The 19,872-nt window shown below is 32.6% G+C and overlaps 1 protein-coding gene across 3 annotated transcripts in view; it reads right to left on the bottom strand.

The window, feature by feature from the left end:
• Positions 1-4,201: 4,201 nt before the first annotated feature.
• The window catches only part of PDE3A (phosphodiesterase 3A), a 443,952-nt gene continuing 428,281 nt past the window's right edge, over positions 4,202-19,872 (bottom strand). For all 3 annotated transcript variants that reach the window (XM_063446637.1, XM_063446639.1, XM_063446638.1), the window contains one exon: positions 4,202-5,682. In XM_063446637.1, the coding sequence (XP_063302707.1) occupies positions 5,468-5,682 (215 nt within the window). In that variant the 3' untranslated portion in view covers positions 4,202-5,467. The remainder of the gene's footprint in view (positions 5,683-19,872) is intronic.

Raw genomic sequence — 19,872 nt, 5'->3', positions numbered from 1 at the left:
TGTGACACTGCAATTTGGAGAGAAATACCTGTGAATGCTTGACACTCTGACGCTTGACCCTGACCTACCATCTACAAGGAACCAAGCTGGGCGACATATCCACAGGCAGGGAACATACCGCCCAAGTGCATATATTTGGACATAAATTTTACCTCACCACCTATAGAATATACTACACTTTATTCTGTTTTCTATCTTCATATTTTCCATACTGACTCACCACCATACGAGGTTGAGGATACCCAGAAGGCACTGCTTCCCTGTACCCTTTCCTGACCTATGCCTAGTTACAGCTGCAGATAAGAGACTCTGGTTTGGGAAGAACCAGCTGCCCTTCCTGGATCTAACAAGCGCTAGGAACATCACCTTCGCACATATTTTCCTGACATTTTTTGTCACAGTGCTACTTCTGATCGTTCTGAGATTTTTCTATTGATTGGGTTAACTCCGTTAAGTAAAAATAATCAATGAATTTAGTGAGTGGCGTGAGACCAAGTTATGGAGATCTGTATCTTCCCTCCATGAAGTAAGGAGGAAAATCGACCCAATATTCTCAGTCAGTCAGAACATAACATAATGCAGCACATCAACACAGACAAAGGGTTAAACTTGGACAAACGTGAGAAATTCCAGAAACGAAACAAATGATACAGGAATTCATTTTGTCAAAATTATTGCACATTTCTTTATTTTAGTTAGATGGGCTTCAAACATGAATTATTCATAAAATCCAAGTAAAATAACAAACAATCCGGATGTAATGTTTATTAAAATGTATTTAGCCACATAAATAACAGCACCAGGTGCCAGCGGGCTGGCAGAGACTGCCCTCTGTGGGCAACACATTCCTTGATTTAACATTGGACGGAGGGCACTGCCGCACTGCCAGTGATAGACACCCCCCTCCACCCCCCCCCCCCCCCCGCACATACCCCCATGCAGAGCCCAGTATAGGAAATAAAGCTCTATAAACAGACTGGCACCCGGCACACTGGCACCTGGCACACTGGCACCTGGCTCCATTAATCTTTTTTAACTGATAAGAAATGTACAGAAGAAAATTCTCATCTATTAAATGGAATTTAAGAGAGATCCCCCCGCTAGTGGAACATTCTCTACAATAAACACTGGTCTGGTTCATACTGTAAGGGTGAAACCACTGACTGCATAGGTGGAATACCCCAGCAAATGCGATACCACTAGGGGTATTAAGCCACCATGAGCGATACCACGGAATGCACAGGGGCAATACACCACCATGAGTGATATCAGTGATGGTGCAGGAAGTGTATTCCACTATTAGCAATACCGCTGTATACATAAGAGAATATACCACCACGTGTGATACCACTGACTGCGCAGGGGGTGTATACCACCATGTGTGATACCACTGACTGCGCAGGGGGTGTATACCACCACCTGTGATACCACTGACTGCGCAGGGGGTGTATACCACCATGTGTGATACCACTGACTGTGCAGGGGGTGTATACCACCATGTGTGATACCACTGACTGCGCAGGGGGTGTATACCACCACCTGTGATACCACTGACTGCGCAGGGGGTGTATACCACCATGTGTGATACCACTGACTGCGCAGGGGGTGTATACCACCACCTGTGATACCACTGACTGCGCAGGGGGTGTATACCACCATGTGTGATACCACTGACTGCGCAGGGGGTGTATACCACCACGTGTGATACCACTGACTGCGCAGGGGGTGTATACCACCACGTGTGATACCACTGACTGCGCACGGGGCATATACCACCACATGTGATACCACTGACTGCTCAGGGAGTTTATACCACCATGTGGGATGCCACTGACTGCGCAGGGGGCGTATACCACCACATGATACCACTGACTGCGCAGGGTGTGTATACAATCACGTGTGATACCACTAACGGCACAGGGGGCGTGTATTACAATGTGTGATACCACTGACTGTGCAGGGGGTGTATCCCACCACATGTGATATCACTGACTGTGCAGGGGGCGTATCCCACCACATGATACAACAGACTGCGCAGGGGGCGTATATTATCATGTGTGATACCACTGACTGCACAGGGGGCATATCCCACCACATGATACCACTGACTGCGCAGGGGGTGTATACCACCACATAATACCACTGACTGCACAGTGGGTGTATACCACCACATGATACCACTGACTGCGCAGGGGGTGTATACCACCACATAATACCACTGACTGCACAGTGGGTGTATACCACCACATGATACCACTGACTGCGCAGGGGGTGTATACTACCACATGTGATACCACTGACTGCGCAGGGGGCGTGTACCACCACATGATACCACTGACTGGATCAGCTAATATAGCACAAGAGCAGAGCCATGCTGAGCTATTTTGGGCTGTACTCTTTTAGTAACCCTGTCAATCGGGTAAATTCGTAATGCCAAGGATTTTACTAAAAGCAGACCCCCACTTTCCTTCATGTAAAACAATTAACAAAAAGATTAAAAGGAACAAAAAACCTGAGTTTGTCCTATTGTGTCCACGATTAGGTATCTCTAGGAGTATACTGCGCAGGACGTGTACGAGGCTACAAGGCGTACGCTGAGTGACGCAGTGACACAAGCTACTATGGCTTTTGTATGTGAAATATAAAAAGGAGGTGATTATACCATTATACCGCTTCCTCTAAGGTGGTACGCAATGAATCCTAGTCACACACTTCACAAACGGTTTATCTAACGCTCGCCGTGGCGGCTTGTTTTTTGATTTACTGGGAGCGAAGGGGCTATTATTATTATTATTATTATTATTATTATTATTTAGTTTCCCTTTTCATCATCCATGTGCCGAAAAACAAACCCTTCCATAAGGAATCGATTTTTATATATTGGTTTATAAAGGTATATCTGATATTAAGCACACATATACTCTTTATTAACTCCTTGTTTGCCACAGGAGTGGGGAACAAGACACAAAGCATTAGATTAGTCACTGCTTTGCGCACCCGCAGTGTTAAGTAACGCTGTCATTCCAACGACGAGGATCCTGCAGTGTTTTCCTATTCAAACTGCTATAATCTGTGCAAATAACAGCATGCGTATGCCACAATGGGAAAAAATAGTGCAAGTGAAAGCTGTCTGGGAAGTACAAATTCAAAAAGTGAGTAAAGAAAAAAATAAAGAACTGAGGAATAAATTAAAAACAAACTACATTGGAGAAAAAAAAAGAAGCAACTTTTTAGCAGAAAAATAATGATTTATCCCTTTGGACCCGTAACTATCCGGGAATGAAAAATGTTAACTACTAAAAATTCAGAAAAATAGTAACGGTTTCTCAATAAGTCGTTTTATTGTTGCGATCTCGGTCTTTGAGTTGAATACTTTATTGAAGCACACTTTGATTTGAGGCACTGACGCGTCTCCACGGTTAATATCGAAAGCCCACGATGCCCGACACCTAGTCGCCATTCTCGCCATTCCATAGTCTCGGTTAGGACTAGGTAGCCAGCCATGTTCTATGGATTGAGTGGAGTCTACTCTACTAATTGAGCTCTTGACTGCGGTATATTAAGGAGGTAAATGTGTTTGTCAGATATCAGGAAGAAGACAGGTTGGGTGATGATGTTAACTTATCCTTCATTTGTAAAAGAAAGTAATGCTGATTTATCTCATGTCGGAGCATAATTCTTAAAGTGTGATAGAAACTTAACTTTAACATGATAAAGCCACGCGGACTAATAATTATTAATTATAGGTGAATGGCTGAATCTGAGGGGCACTGACCTTACATTCGGTGAAATTTGCCGTACGTGAAGGATATCTACTTCATTCAGCCTTTTATTTATTTATTTATTCTTACAAACTATTTTGTTTAATTCCCCCCCCCCCCCCGCCCCCCAAAAGAGATCACAAATGCTGGTGTTAGAAAAGGCAGATTTTGCTGACAGTAATTTGATTTCATTCCATACACGTCACCGTGCCCACGTTCCACCTATAATAACGGCTCAGCAAACGTCTGTCAATTACATCAAAAAGACTCAATTCCAAAAACGTTTGTGGAAGGCCAAATGTTTGCACAATCGGATTCCTAACTTTCAGCATAATATCCTTTAAACAGGGCGCCTCTCACTAGTTTTAAATCATAACCGACAGATATCAGACTGTAAAGTGTCAACAGTGTTTAAATATAAATGGTTTATTACAAAATAACTCACAGAGTAAAAGTCTTGCAACTTGCAATTACAAAAACTCTTACATTTGCTAAAAAGTGAAAGAGAATACCTTATGCTTTTGAAATAAAATCTGTATTCTGTTTGGTGGCTTGGTGTTGTCATCCAATCAGAACGCAGCTAGTATTCAGGTCTTTGTAACTGACCATAAAAGGCACAGACAAGGATAAACGAATGGATTCCACGTGTCTGTTATACCATGCAGACATTGTAGGCAATACAAGTAAAAGTCTCCAATGCTAGCCTTCTCTAAACATATTATCTCATATAACCTGAGCAGAACTCAGAGATTAATGTCTCTGTTTTCAGTGGGCCAGAACCACTTTAATCCAATTTTCTTTCTACAACTCAAACCTGGAAACCAGCTGCGTAAATAGGCAAAATCCTTAATAATTTGGGTAACTGGTTACATGTCAATCATATTAAAATGTATCATACGGTGCTCATGTAGACATGTCTCCCTGCTTGGACATTGTGGAAATTCTACAGGACTATAATAAAACTGTGATTTTTGAAAAAAAAAAATCATTTACAAAAAAAGGTTTCTTTAAAAAAAGAGCATCCTATCTACAGTAACCAATAAAAATTTCTCGATTATTTACAACACGATAACGATCCATACCAAATATAATATTGTGAAATAAAATAATGAATTGTGAATAGCAATCTTTAAATAGAGTTTTGGCTCACAGCATGAACAACGTAGAAATGAAACATAAAACCCTGCCCTATAATGTTTGTTCACATGTAACTTGTGACTTGCTACAGCTTTTTATTAAGAACTCAAACTGCAATAATATATCACACAGAAATGATGGCAGGATGTATCAGAATTCTGATAAAGCTTTGGAACGTTTATCCCTCGGAACTGGGAGGAAATGCCTCTTAATCGGTACCTCGCAGCTAACAAAATATGTGCTTATCCTCTCCACATCCTCGATTGTCACAGTGACCGATACACGTGTACTGTATTGCATGTTCCTGCTGCATTAGAGGGCCCGTAATGCGGCCTGTCTAGGGGTCTACATGACAAGTCTTTAGAAAGGCCAACGGGACAGCTTCGTTGGTGCTTCGTTGAGCATGAGTGCTTGCTGAGTACCCCAACTGTACTTCACACAAATTAATAAACCGCTCCGTAGGCACATCATTGTCATAATTTCTACAGTGTTGTGTTTAAGTGTTGTGCTGGCTTGGGAGAAGTTTGTCAAGCAGACGGAGAGAGTCCACATACTGCTCATTCATTGGGCTATGCGTCCGTGCTCTCCTGCTTAGAGTGCACCTTCTCTTCCTCCTCTTCCCTGATAGCTTGGATTTGTTCTGAGGTCTGAGTCAAGGTGGAGCCTTCATTTTCCCCGGTTTCTGACCTTTGCTCTTCCTCCATAACTTTCTTCCACATTTTGTGGTTTTCCATTAAATGGTGCATTATCTGACAGTAGACTTTTCTTTTACATTTTTTCTTTTCTGTAAAGCAAGAAGACACATTGTTTGGGTTCAGTAGGGATTGGCACTTGGACTGCACTACACCTCGTTATCTATTCTCATTGTCTCCTACAGGGATTCCTGCTCTGGACCATAGACAGTGCTGACTAGAGGTCATCGGACTATAACATAAACTGACAAAAACTGATATAGTGTCTCACACAAACCAAGGGTAACATAGCTAATACAATCACATTGGGTTAAACCAACACGCATATCAGGCATTACCATTAAATATGTCACTTAGGAAAAAAAACCTTGTTTATTCAGTACATATCGGACAACATCCAAAGGCTCCTTAAACCATAACCACTAAAATGAGCTGTATAATAATCTGTATAGTGAGCTGTATAATAATCTGTATAATAATCTGTATAATAATCTGTATAATAATCTGTATAGTGAGCTGTATAATAATCTGTATAGTGAGCTGTACAATGAGCTGTATAATAATCTGTATAGTGAGCTGTATAATAATCTGTATAATAATCTGCATAATGAACAGTATAATAATCAGTACAATGAGCTGTATAATAATCTGCATAATGAGCTGTATAATAATCTGTATAGTGAGCTGTATAATAATCTGTATAATGATCTGCATAATGAGCTGTATAATAATCTGTATAGTGAGCTGTATAATAATCTGTATAATAATCTGTATAGTGAGCTGTATAATAATCAGTACAATGAGCTGTATAATAATCTGTATAGTGAGCTGTATAATAATCTGTATAATGAGCTGTATAATAATCTCTATAGTGAGCTGTATAAAAATCTGTATAGTAATCTGTATAATAATCTGCATAGTGAGCTGTATAATAATCCGTATAGTGAGCTGGATAATAATCTGTATAGTGAGCTGTATAATAATCTGCATAATGAACAGTATAATAATCAGTACAATGAGCTGTATAATAATCTGCATAATGAGCTGTATAATAATCTGTATAGTGAGCTGTATAATAATCTGTATAATGAGCTGTATAATAATCTGTATAGTGAGCTGTATAATAATCAGTACAATGAGCTGTATAATAATCTGTATAGTGAGCTGTATAATAATCTGTATAATGAGCTGTATAATAATCTCTATAGTGAGCTGTATAATAATCTGTATAATAATCTGTATAATAATCTGCATAGTGAGCTGTATAATAATCCATATAGTGAGCTGGATAATAATCTGTATAGTGAGCTGTATAATAATCTGCATAATGAACAGTATAATAATCAGTACAATGAGCTGTATAATAATCTGCATAATGAGCTGTATAATAATCTGTATAGTGAGCTGTATAATAATCTGTATAATGAGCTGTATAATAATCTGCATAGTGAGCTGTATAATAATCTGTATAGTGAGCTGTATAATAATCTGTATAATGATCTGCATAATGAACAGTATAATAATCAGTACAATGAGCTGTATAATAATCTGCATAATGAGCTGTATAATAATCTGTATAGTGAGCTGTATAATAATCTGTATAATGAGCTGTATAATAATCTGTATAGTGAGCTGTATAATAATCTGTATAGTGAGCTGTATAATAATCAGTACAATGAGCTGTATAATAATCTGTATAGTGAGCTGTATAATAATCTGTATAATGAGCTGTATAATAATCTCTATAGTGAGCTGTATAATAATCTGTATAATAATCTGCATAGTGAGCTGTATAATAATCCGTATAGTGAGCTGGATAATAATCTGTATAGTGAGCTGTATAATAATCTGCATAATGAACAGTATAATAATCAGTACAATGAGCTGTATAATAATCTGCATAATGAGCTGTATAATAATCTGTATAGTGAGCTGTATAATAATCTGTATAATGATCTGCATAATGAGCTGTATAATAATCTGTATAGTGAGCTGTATAATAATCTGCATAATGAGCTGTATAATAATCTCTATAGTGAGCTGTATAATAATCTGTATAATGAACAGTATAATAATCAGTACAGTGAGCTGTATAATAATCTGTATAGTGAGCTGTATAATAATCTGTATAATAATCTGTATAATAATCTGTATAATAATCTGTATAGTGAGCTGTATAATAATCTGTATAATGAGCTGTATAATAATCAGTACAATGAGCTGTATAATAATCTGTATAGTGAGCTGTATACTAATCAGTATAATGAGCTGTATAATAATCTGTATAGTGAGCTGGATAATAATCTGTATAGTGAGCTGTATAATAATCTGTATATTGAGCTGTATAATAATCAGTACAATGAGCTGTATAATAATCTGCATAATGAGCTGTATAATAATCTGTATAGTGAGCTGTATAATAATCTGTATAATGATCTGCATAATGAGCTGTATAATAATCTGTATAGTGAGCTGTATAATAATCTGCATAATGAGCTGTATAATAATCTCTATAGTGAGCTGTATAATAATCTGTATAATGAACAGTATAATAATCAGTACAGTGAGCTGTATAATAATCTGTATAGTGAGCTGTATAATAATCTGTATAATAATCTGTATAATAATCTGTATAATAATCTGTATAGTGAGCTGTATAATAATCTGTATAGTGAGCTGTATAATAATCCGTATAGTGAGCTGGATAATAATCTGTATAGTGAGCTGTATAATAATCTGCATAATGAACAGTATAATAATCAGTACAATGAGCTGTATAATAATCTGCATAATGAGCTGTATAATAATCTGTATAGTGAGCTGTATAATAATCTGCATAGTGAGCTGCATAATAATCTGTATAGTGAGCTGTATAATAATCTGTATAGTGAGCTGTATAATAATCTGTATAGTGAGCTGTATAATAATCAGTACAATGAGCTGTATAATAATCTGTATAGTGAGCTGTATAATAATCTGTATAGTGAGCTGTATAATAATCAGTACAATGAGCTGTATAATAATCTGTATAGTGAGCTGTATAATAATCTGTATAGTGAGCTGTATAATAATCTGCATAGTGAGCTGCATAATAATCTGTATAGTGAGCTGTATAATAATCTGTATAGTGAGCTGTATAATAATCAGTACAATGAGCTGTATAATAATCTGTATAGTGAGCTGTATAATAATCTGTATAGTCAGCTGTATAATAATCTCTATAGTGAGCTGTATAATAATCTGTATATTGAGCTGTATAATAATCTCTATAGTGAGCTGTATAATAATCTGTATATTGAGCTGTATAATAATCAGCATAATGAACAGTATATTAATCAGTACAGTGAGCTGTATAATAATCTGTATATTGAGCTGTATAATAATCAGCATAATGAACAGTATAATAATCAGTACAGTGAGCTGTATAATAATCTGTATATTGAGCTGTATAATAATCAGCATAATGAACAGTATAATAATCAGTACAGTGAGCTGTATAATAATCTGCATAGTGAGCTGGATAATAATCTGTATATTGAGCTGTATAATAATCTGTATAGTGAGCTGGATAATAATCTGTATATTGAGCTGTATAATAATCGGTATAGCGAGCTGTATAATAATCAGTACAATGAGCTGTATAATAATCTGTATAGTGAGCTGTATAATAATCTGTATAATGAGCTGTATAATAATCTGTATAGTGAGCTGTATAATAATCTGTACAATGAGCTGTATAATAATCTGTATATTGAGCTGTATAATAATCTGTATAGTGAGCTGGATAATAATCTGTATAGTGAGCTGTATAATAATCCGTATAGTGAGCTGTATAATAATCTGTATATTGAGCTGTATAATAATCTGTATAGTGAGCTGGATAATAATCTGTATAGTGAGCTGTATAATAATCTGTATAGTCAGCTGTATAATAATCTGTATAGTGAGCTGTATAATAATCAGTACAATGAGCTGTATAATAATCTGTATATTGAGCTGTATAATAATCTCTATAGTAAGCTGGATAATAATCTGTATATTGAGCTGTTTAATAATCTGTATAGTGAGCTGGATAATAATCTGTATATTGAGCTGTATAATAATCTGTATAGTGAGCTGTATAATAATCTGTACAATGAGCTGTATAATAAGCTGTATAGTGAGCTGTATAATAATCTGTATAATAATCTGTATAGTCAGCTGTATAATAATCTCTATAGTGAGCTGGATAATAATCTGTATATTGAATTGTATAATAATCTGTATAGTGAGCTGGATAATAATCTGTATAATGAGCTGTATAATAATCTGTATAGTGAGCTGTATAATAATCTGTATAATGAGCTGTATAATAATCAGTACAATGAGCTGTATAATAATCAGTACAATGAGCTGTATAATAATCTGTATAGTGAGCTGTATAATAATCAGTATAATGAGCTGTATAATAATCTGTATAGTGAGCTGGATAATAATCAGTATAATGAGCTGTATAATAATCTGTATAGTGAGCTGGATAATAATCTGTATATTGAGCTGTATAATAATCTGTATAGTGAGCTGTATAATAATCTGTATAGTGAGCTGTATAATAATCTGTATAGTGAGCTGTATAATAATCTGTATAGTCAGCTGTATAATAATCTCTATAGTGAGCTGTATAATAATCTGTATAGTGAGCTGTATAATAATCAGTACAATGAGCTGTATAATAATCTGTATAGTGAGCTGTATAATAATCTGTATAATGAGCTGTATAATAATCTGTATAGTGAGCTGTATAATAAGCTGTACAATGAGCTGTATAATAATCTGTATAGTGAGCTGTATAATAATCTCTATAGTGAGCTGGATAATAATCTGTATAATGAGCTGTATAATAATCTGTACAATGAGCTGTATAATAATCTGTATAGTGAGCTGTATAATAATCTCTATAGTAAGCTGGATAATAATCTGTATATTGAGCTGTTTAATAATCTGTATAGTGAGCTGGATAATAATCTGTATATTGAGCTGTATAATAATCTGTATAGTGAGCTGTATAATAATCTGTACAATGAGCTGTATAATAATCTGTATAGTCAGCTGTATAATAATCTCTATAGTGAGCTGGATAATAATCTGTATATTGAGCTGTATAATAATCTGTATAGTGAGCTGGATAATAATCTGTATATTGAGCTGTATAATAATCTGTATAGTGAGCTGTATAATAATCTGTATAATGAGCTGTATAATAATCAGTACAATGAGCTGTATAATAATCTGTATAGTGAGCTGTATAATAATCAGTATAATGAGCTGTATAATAATCTGTATAGTGAGCTGGATAATAATCTGTATAGTGAGCTGTATAATAATCTGTATATTGAGCTGTATAATAATCAGTACAATGAGCTGTATAATAATCAGTACAATGAGCTGTATAATAATCTGTATAGTGAGCTGTATAATAATCTGTATAGTGAGCTGTATAATAATCTGTATAGTGAGCTGGATAATAATCTGTATAATGAGCTGTATATTAATCTGTATAATGAGCTGTAGAATAATCTGTATAGTGAGCTGTATAATAATATCTATAGTGAGCTGGATAATAATCTGTATAATGAGCTGTATAATAATCTGTATAATAATCAGTACAATGAGCTGTATAATAATCTGTATATTGAGCTGTATAATAATCAGCATAATGAACAGTATAATAATCAGTACAGTGAGCTGTATAATAATCTGTATAGTGAGCTGGATAATAATCTGTATATTGAGCTGTATAATAATCTGTATAGTGAGCTGGAAAATAATCTGTATAGTGAGCTGTATAATAATCGGTATAGCGAGCTGTATAATAATCAGTACAATGAGCTGTATAATAATCTGTATAGTAAGCTGTATAATAATCTGTATAATGAGCTGTATAATAATCTGTATAGTGAGCTGTATAATAATCTGTACAATGAGCTGTATAATAATCTGTATAGTGAGCTGTATAATAATCTCTATAGTGAGCTGGATAATAATCTGTATAATGAGCTGTATAATAATCTGTACAATGAGCTGTATAATAATCTGTATAGTGAGCTGTATAATAATCTCTATAGTAAGCTGGATAATAATCTGTATATTGAGCTGTTTAATAATCTGTATAGTGAGCTGGATAATAATCTGTATATTGAGCTGTATAATAATCTGTATAGTGAGCTGTATAATAATCTGTACAATGAGCTGTATAATAAGCTGTATAGTGAGCTGTATAATAATCTGTATAATAATCTGTATAGTCAGCTGTATAATAATCTCTATAGTGAGCTGGATAATAATCTGTATATTGAGCTGTATAATAATCTGTATAGTGAGCTGGATAATAATCTGTATAATGAGCTGTATAATAATCTGTATAGTGAGCTGTATAATAATCTGTATAATGAGCTGTATAATAATCAGTACAATGAGCTGTATAATAATCAGTACAATGAGCTGTATAATAATCTGTATAGTGAGCTGTATAATAATCAGTATAATGAGCTGTATAATAATCTGTATAGTGAGCTGGATAATAATCAGTATAATGAGCTGTATAATAATCTGTATAGTGAGCTGGATAATAATCTGTATATTGAGCTGTATAATAATCTGTATAGTGAGCTGTATAATAATCTGTATAGTGAGCTGTATAATAATCTGTATAGTGAGCTGTATAATAATCTGTATAGTCAGCTGTATAATAATCTCTATAGTGAGCTGTATAATAATCTGTATAGTGAGCTGTATAATAATCAGTACAATGAGCTGTATAATAATCTGTATAGTGAGCTGTATAATAATCTGTATAATGAGCTGTATAATAATCTGTATAGTGAGCTGTATAAAAAGCTGTACAATGAGCTGTATAATAATCTGTATAGTGAGCTGTATAATAATCTCTATAGTGAGCTGGATAATAATCTGTATAATGAGCTGTATAATAATCTGTACAATGAGCTGTATAATAATCTGTATAGTGAGCTGTATAATAATCTCTATAGTAAACTGGATAATAATCTGTATATTGAGCTGTTTAATAATCTGTATAGTGAGCTGGATAATAATCTGTATATTGAGCTGTATAATAATCTGTATAGTGAGCTGTATAATAATCTGTATAGTGAGCTGGATAATAATCTCTATAGTGAGCTGGATAATAATCTGTATATTGAGCTGTATAATAATCTGTATAGTGAGCTGTATAATAATCTCTATAGTGAGCTGGATAATAATCTGTATATTGAGCTGTATAATAATCTGTATAGTGAGCTGGATAATAATCTGTATATTGAGCTGTATAATAATCTGTATAGTGAGCTGTATAATAATCTGTATAATGAGCTGTATAATAATCTGTATAGTGAGCTGTATAATAATCTGTATAGTGAGCTGGATAATAATCTGTATATTGAGCTGTATAATAATCTGTATAGTGAGCTGGATAATAATCTGTATATTGAGCTGTATAATAATCTGTATAGTGAGCTGTATAATAATCTGTATAATGAGCTGTATAATAATCAGTACAATGAGCTGTATAATAATCTGTATAGTGAGCTGTATAATAATCAGTATAATGAGCTGTATAATAATCTGTATAGTGAGCTGGATAATAATCTGTATAGTGAGCTGTATAATAATCTGTATATTGAGCTGTATAATAATCAGTACAATGAGCTGTATAATAATCAGTACAATGATCTGTATAATAATCTGTATAGTGAGCTGTATAATAATCTGTATAGTGAGCTGTATAATAATCTGTATAGTGAGCTGGATAATAATCTGTATAATGAGCTGTATATTAATCTGAATAATGAGCTGTAGAATAATCTGTATAGTGAGCTGTATAATAATATCTATAGTGAGCTGGATAATAATCTGTATAATGAGCTGTATAATAATCTGTATAATAATCAGTACAATGAGCTGTATAATAATCTGTATAGTGAGCTGTATAATAATCTCTATAGTGAGCTGGATAATAATCTGTATAATAATCTGTATAATAATCAGTACAATGAGCTGTATAATAATCTGTATAGTGAGCGGTATAAAATCTGTATAGTGAGCTGTATAATAATAAATATAATAATCTGTATAGTGAGCTGTATAATAATACATATAATAATCTGTATAGTGAGCTGTATAATAATCTCTATAGTGAGCTGGATAATAATCTGTATAATGAGCTGTATAATAATCTGTATAGTGAGCTGTATAATAATCTGTATAGTGAGCTGTATAATAATCTCTATAGTGAGCTGTATAATAATCTGTATAATGAGCTGTATAATAATCTGTATAATAATCTGTATAGTGAGCTGTATAATAATCTCTATAGTGAGCTGTATAATAATCTGTATAATGAACAGTATAATAATCAGTACAGTGAGCTGTATAATAATCTGTATAGTGAGCTGTATAATAATCTGTATAATAATCTGTATAATAATCTGTATAATAATCTGTATAGTGAGCTGTATAATAATCTGTATAATGAGCTGTATAATAATCTGTATAGTGAGCTGTATAATAATCTGTATAGTCAGCTGTATAATAATCTGTATAGTGAGCTGTATAATAATCTGTATAGTGAGCTGGATAATAACTGTATAATAATCTTTATAGTGAGCTGGATAATAATCTGTATAATAATCTGTATAATGAGCTGTATAATGATCTGTATAATAATACGTATATTAATCTGTATAGTGAGCTGTATAATAATCTGTATAGTGAGCTGTATAATAATCAGTATAATGAGCTGTATAGTGAGCTGTATAATGATCTGTATAATAATACGTATATTAATCTGTATAGTGAGCTGTATAGTAATCTGTATAGTGATCTGGATAATAATCTGTATAATGAGCTGTATAATAATCTGTATAGTGAGCTGGATAATAACTGTATAATAATCTGTATAATGAGCTGTATAATAATCTGTATAGTGAGCTGGATAATAATCTATATAGTCAGTTGTATAATAATCTGTATAGTGAGCTGTATAATAATCTCTATAGTGAGCTGTATAGTGAGCTGTATAATGATCTGTATAATAATACGTATATTAATCTGTATAGTGAGCTGTATAATAAACTGTATAGTGAGCTGAATAATAATCTGTATAGTGAGCTGTATAATAATCTGTACAATGAGTTGTATAATAATCTGTATAATGATCTGTATAATAATACGTATATTAATCTGTATAGTGAGCTGTATAGTGAGCTGTATAATGATCTGTATAATAATACGTATATTAATCTGTATAGTGAGCTGTATAATAAACTGTATAGTGAGCTGAATAATAATCTGTATAGTTAGCTGTATAATAATCTGTACAATGAGTTGTATAATAATCTGTATAATGATCTGTATAATAATACGTATATTAATCTGTATAGTGAGCTGTATAGTGAGCTGTATAATGATCTGTATAATAATACGTATATTAATCTGTATAGTGAGCTGTATAATAATCAGTATAATGATCTGTATAATAATCTGTATAATGAGCTGTATAATAATCAGTATAATGAGCTGTATAATAATCAGTATAATGAGCTGTATAATAATCTGTATAGTGAGCTGTATAATAATCTGTATAATGAGCTGTATAATAATCTGTATAGTGGGCTGTATAATAATCTGTATAATGAGCTGTATAATAATCTGTATAGTGAGCTGTATAATAATCTGTATAGTGAGCTGTATAATAATCAGTACAATGAGCTGTATAATAATCTCTATAGTGAGCTGGATAATAATCTGTATAATGAGCTGTATAATAATCTCTATAGTGAGCTGTATAGTGAGCTGTATAATGATCTGTATAATAATACGTATATTAATCTGTATAGTCAGCTGTATAATAATCTGTATAGTGAGCTGTATAATAATCTGTATAGTGAGCTGTATAATAATCTGTATAGTGAGCTGTATAATAATCTGTATAATGAGCTGGATAATAATCTGTATAATAAACTGTATAATAATCTGTATAATGAGCTGTATAGTGAGCTGTATAATAATCAGTATAATGAGCTGTATAATAATCAGTATAATGGGCTGTATAATAATCTGTATAGTGAGCTGTATAATAATCTGTATAGTGAGCTGTATAATAATCAGTATAATGAGCTGTATAATAATCTGTATAATGAGCTGTATAATAATCAGTATAATGAGCTGTATAATAATCAGTATAATGAGCTGTATAATAATCTGTATAGTGAGCTGTATAATAATCTGTATAGTGAGCTGTATAATAATCTGTATAGTGAGCTGTATAATAATCTGTATAATGAGCTGTATAATAATCTGTATAGTGAGCTGTATAATAATCTGTATAGTGAGCTGTATAATAATCAGCATAATGAGCTGTATAATAATCTGTATAGTGAGCTGTATAATAATCTGTATAGTGAGCTGTATAATAATCAGTATAATGAGCTGTATAATAATCTGTATAATGAGCTGTATAATAATCAGTATAATGAGCTGTATAATAATCAGTATAATGAGCTGTATAATAATCTGTATAGTGAGCTGTATAATAATCTGTATAATGAGCTGTATAATAATCTGTATAGTGAGCTGTATAATAATCTGTATAGTGAGCTGTATAATAATCAGTATAATGAGCTGTATAATAATCTGTATAATGAGCTGTATAATAATCAGTATAATGAGCTGTATAATAATCAGTATAATGAGCTGTATAATAATCTGTATAGTGAGCTGTATAATAATCTGTATAATGAGCTGTATAATAATCTGTATAGTGGGCTGTATAATAATCTGTATAATGAGCTGTATAATAATCTGTATAGTGAGCTGTATAATAATCTGTATAGTGAGCTGTATAATAATCAGTATAATGAGCTGTATAATAATCTGTATAATGAGCTGTATAATAATCTGTATAGTGAGCTGTATAATAATCAGTATAATGAGCTGTATAATAATCTGTATAATGAGCTGTATAATAATCAGTATAATGAGCTGTATAATAATCTGTATAGTGAGCTGTATAATAATCTGTATAATGAGCTGTATAATAATCTGTATAGTGAGCTGTATAATAATCTGTATAGTGAGCTGTATAATAATCTGTATAGTGAGCTGGATAATAATCTGTATAGTGAGCTGGATAATAATCTGTATAATGAGCTGAATAATAATCTGTATAATGAGCTGTATAATAATCTGTATAGTGAGCTGTATAATAATCTGTATAATGAGCTGTATAATAATCTGTATAGTGAGCTGTATAATAATCTGTATAGTGAGCTGGATAATAATCTGTATAGTGAGCTGTATAATAATCTGTATAATGAGCTGTATAATAATCTGTATATTGAGCTGTATAATAATCTGTATAGTGAGCTGGATAATAATCTGTATAGTGAGCTGTATAATAATCAGTACAATGAGCTGTATAATAATCTGTATAGTGAGCTGGATAATAATCTGTATAGTGAGCTGGATAATAATCTGTATAATGAGCTGAATAATAATCTGTATAATGAGCTGTATAATAATCTGTATATTGAGCTGTATAATAATCTGTATAGTGAGCTGGATAATAATCAGTATAATGAGCTGTATAATAATCTGTATATTGAGCTGTATAATAATCTGTATAGTGAGCTGGATAATAATCTGTATAATGAGCTGTATAATAATCTGTATAATGAGCTGAATAATAATCTGTATAGTGAGCTGTATAATAATCTGTATAGTGAGCTGGATAATAATCTGTATAATGAGCTGTATAATAATCTGTATAATGAGCTGAATAATAATCTGTATAGTGAGCTGGATAATAATCTGTATAGTGAGCTGGATAATAATCTGTATAATGAGCTGAATAATAATCTGTATAATGAGCTGTATAATAATCTGTATATTGAGCTGGATAATAATCTGTATAATGAGCTGAATAATAATCTGTATAATGAGCTGTATAATAATCTGTATATTGAGCTGTATAATAATCAGTATAATGAGCTGAATAATAATCTGTATAATGAGCTGTATAATAATCTGTATATTGAGCTGTATAATAATCTGTATAGTGAGCTGGATAATAATCTGTAGAGTGAGCTGGATAATAATCTGTATAATGAGCTGTATAATGAGTTGTATGATGAGCTTGTTATGAATGCTGGTATATCAGATACCCATTCATATTCGGTTCCTCCCGAACTGCCAAGAGCTGAGTGATTATAGCTTGCAGTTCGGGAATAAAGATGAATATACTACAGCTAGAATGCAGCATACAATAAGTCTTCCCCAGCAGTCTGCTGCTCACTGTGTAGAGCAGGAGGAGTTCTGGGGCATCCTGCACGAAGCCGACCCGGTGCAAGCAGCCCATCAGGACAATCGCCAGCAACACCGGCAGACTGTGAAACTGAATGGCCGAGTGGTAAATGGACTTAGAGACACAGGAGCCACAATGACACTGCTCCAAAAGAAGCTGTATAATAATCAGTATAATGAGCTGTATAATAATCTGTATATTGAGCTGGATAATAATCAGTACAATGAGCTGTATAATAATCAGTACAATGATCTGTATAATAATCTGTATAGTGAGCTGTATAATAATCTGTATAGTGAGCTGTATAATAATCTGTATAGTGAGCTGGATAATAATCTGTATAATGAGCTGTATATTAATCTGTATAATGAGCTGTAGAATAATCTGTATAGTGAGCTGTATAATAATATCTATAGTGAGCTGGATAATAATCTGTATAATGAGCTGTATAATAATCTGTATAATAATCAGTACAATGAGCTGTATAATAATCTGTATAGTGAGCTGTATAATAATCTCTATAGTGAGCTGGATAATAATCTGTATAATAATCTGTATAATAATCAGTACAATGAGCTGTATAATAATCTGTATAGTGAGCGGTATAAAATCTGTATAGTGAGCTGTATAATAATAAATATAATAATCTGTATAGTGAGCTGTATAATAATACATATAATAATCTGTATAGTGAGCTGTATAATAATCTCTATAGTGAGCTGGATAATAATCTGTATAATGAGCTGTATAATAATCTGTATAGTGAGCTGTATAATAATCTGTATAGTGAGCTGTATAATAATCTCTATAGTGAGCTGTATAATAATCTGTATAATGAGCTGTATAATAATCTGTATAATAATCTGTATAGTGAGCTGTATAATAATCTCTATAGTGAGCTGTATAATAATCTGTATAATGAACAGTATAATAATCAGTACAGTGAGCTGTATAATAATCTGTATAGTGAGCTGTATAATAATCTGTATAATAATCTGTATAATAATCTGTATAATAATCTGTATAGTGAGCTGTATAATAATCTGTATAATGAGCTGTATAATAATCTGTATAGTGAGCTGTATAATAATCTGTATAGTCAGCTGTATAATAATCTGTATAGTGAGCTGTATAATAATCTGTATAGTGAGCTGGATAATAACTGTATAATAATCTTTATAGTGAGCTGGATAATAATCTGTATAATAATCTGTATAATGAGCTGTATAATGATCTGTATAATAATACGTATATTAATCTGTATAGTGAGCTGTATAATAATCTGTATAGTGAGCTGTATAATAATCAGTATAATGAGCTGTATAGTGAGCTGTATAATGATCTGTATAATAATACGTATATTAATCTGTATAGTGAGCTGTATAGTAATCTGTATAGTGATCTGGATAATAATCTGTATAATGAGCTGTATAATAATCTGTATAGTGAGCTGGATAATAACTGTATAATAATCTGTATAATGAGCTGTATAATAATCTGTATAGTGAGCTGGATAATAATCTATATAGTCAGTTGTATAATAATCTGTATAGTGAGCTGTATAATAATCTCTATAGTGAGCTGTATAGTGAGCTGTATAATGATCTGTATAATAATACGTATATTAATCTGTATAGTGAGCTGTATAATAAACTGTATAGTGAGCTGAATAATAATCTGTATAGTGAGCTGTATAATAATCTGTACAATGAGTTGTATAATAATCTGTATAATGATCTGTATAATAATACGTATATTAATCTGTATAGTGAGCTGTATAGTGAGCTGTATAATGATCTGTATAATAATACGTATATTAATCTGTATAGTGAGCTGTATAATAAACTGTATAGTGAGCTGAATAATAATCTGTATAGTTAGCTGTATAATAATCTGTACAATGAGTTGTATAATAATCTGTATA

Source organism: Pelobates fuscus, chromosome 3 (genome assembly GCF_036172605.1).
Source record: "Pelobates fuscus isolate aPelFus1 chromosome 3, aPelFus1.pri, whole genome shotgun sequence".
NCBI lineage: Eukaryota > Metazoa > Chordata > Amphibia > Anura > Pelobatidae > Pelobates > Pelobates fuscus.
This window is presented reverse-complemented; position numbering and strand designations above follow the sequence as displayed.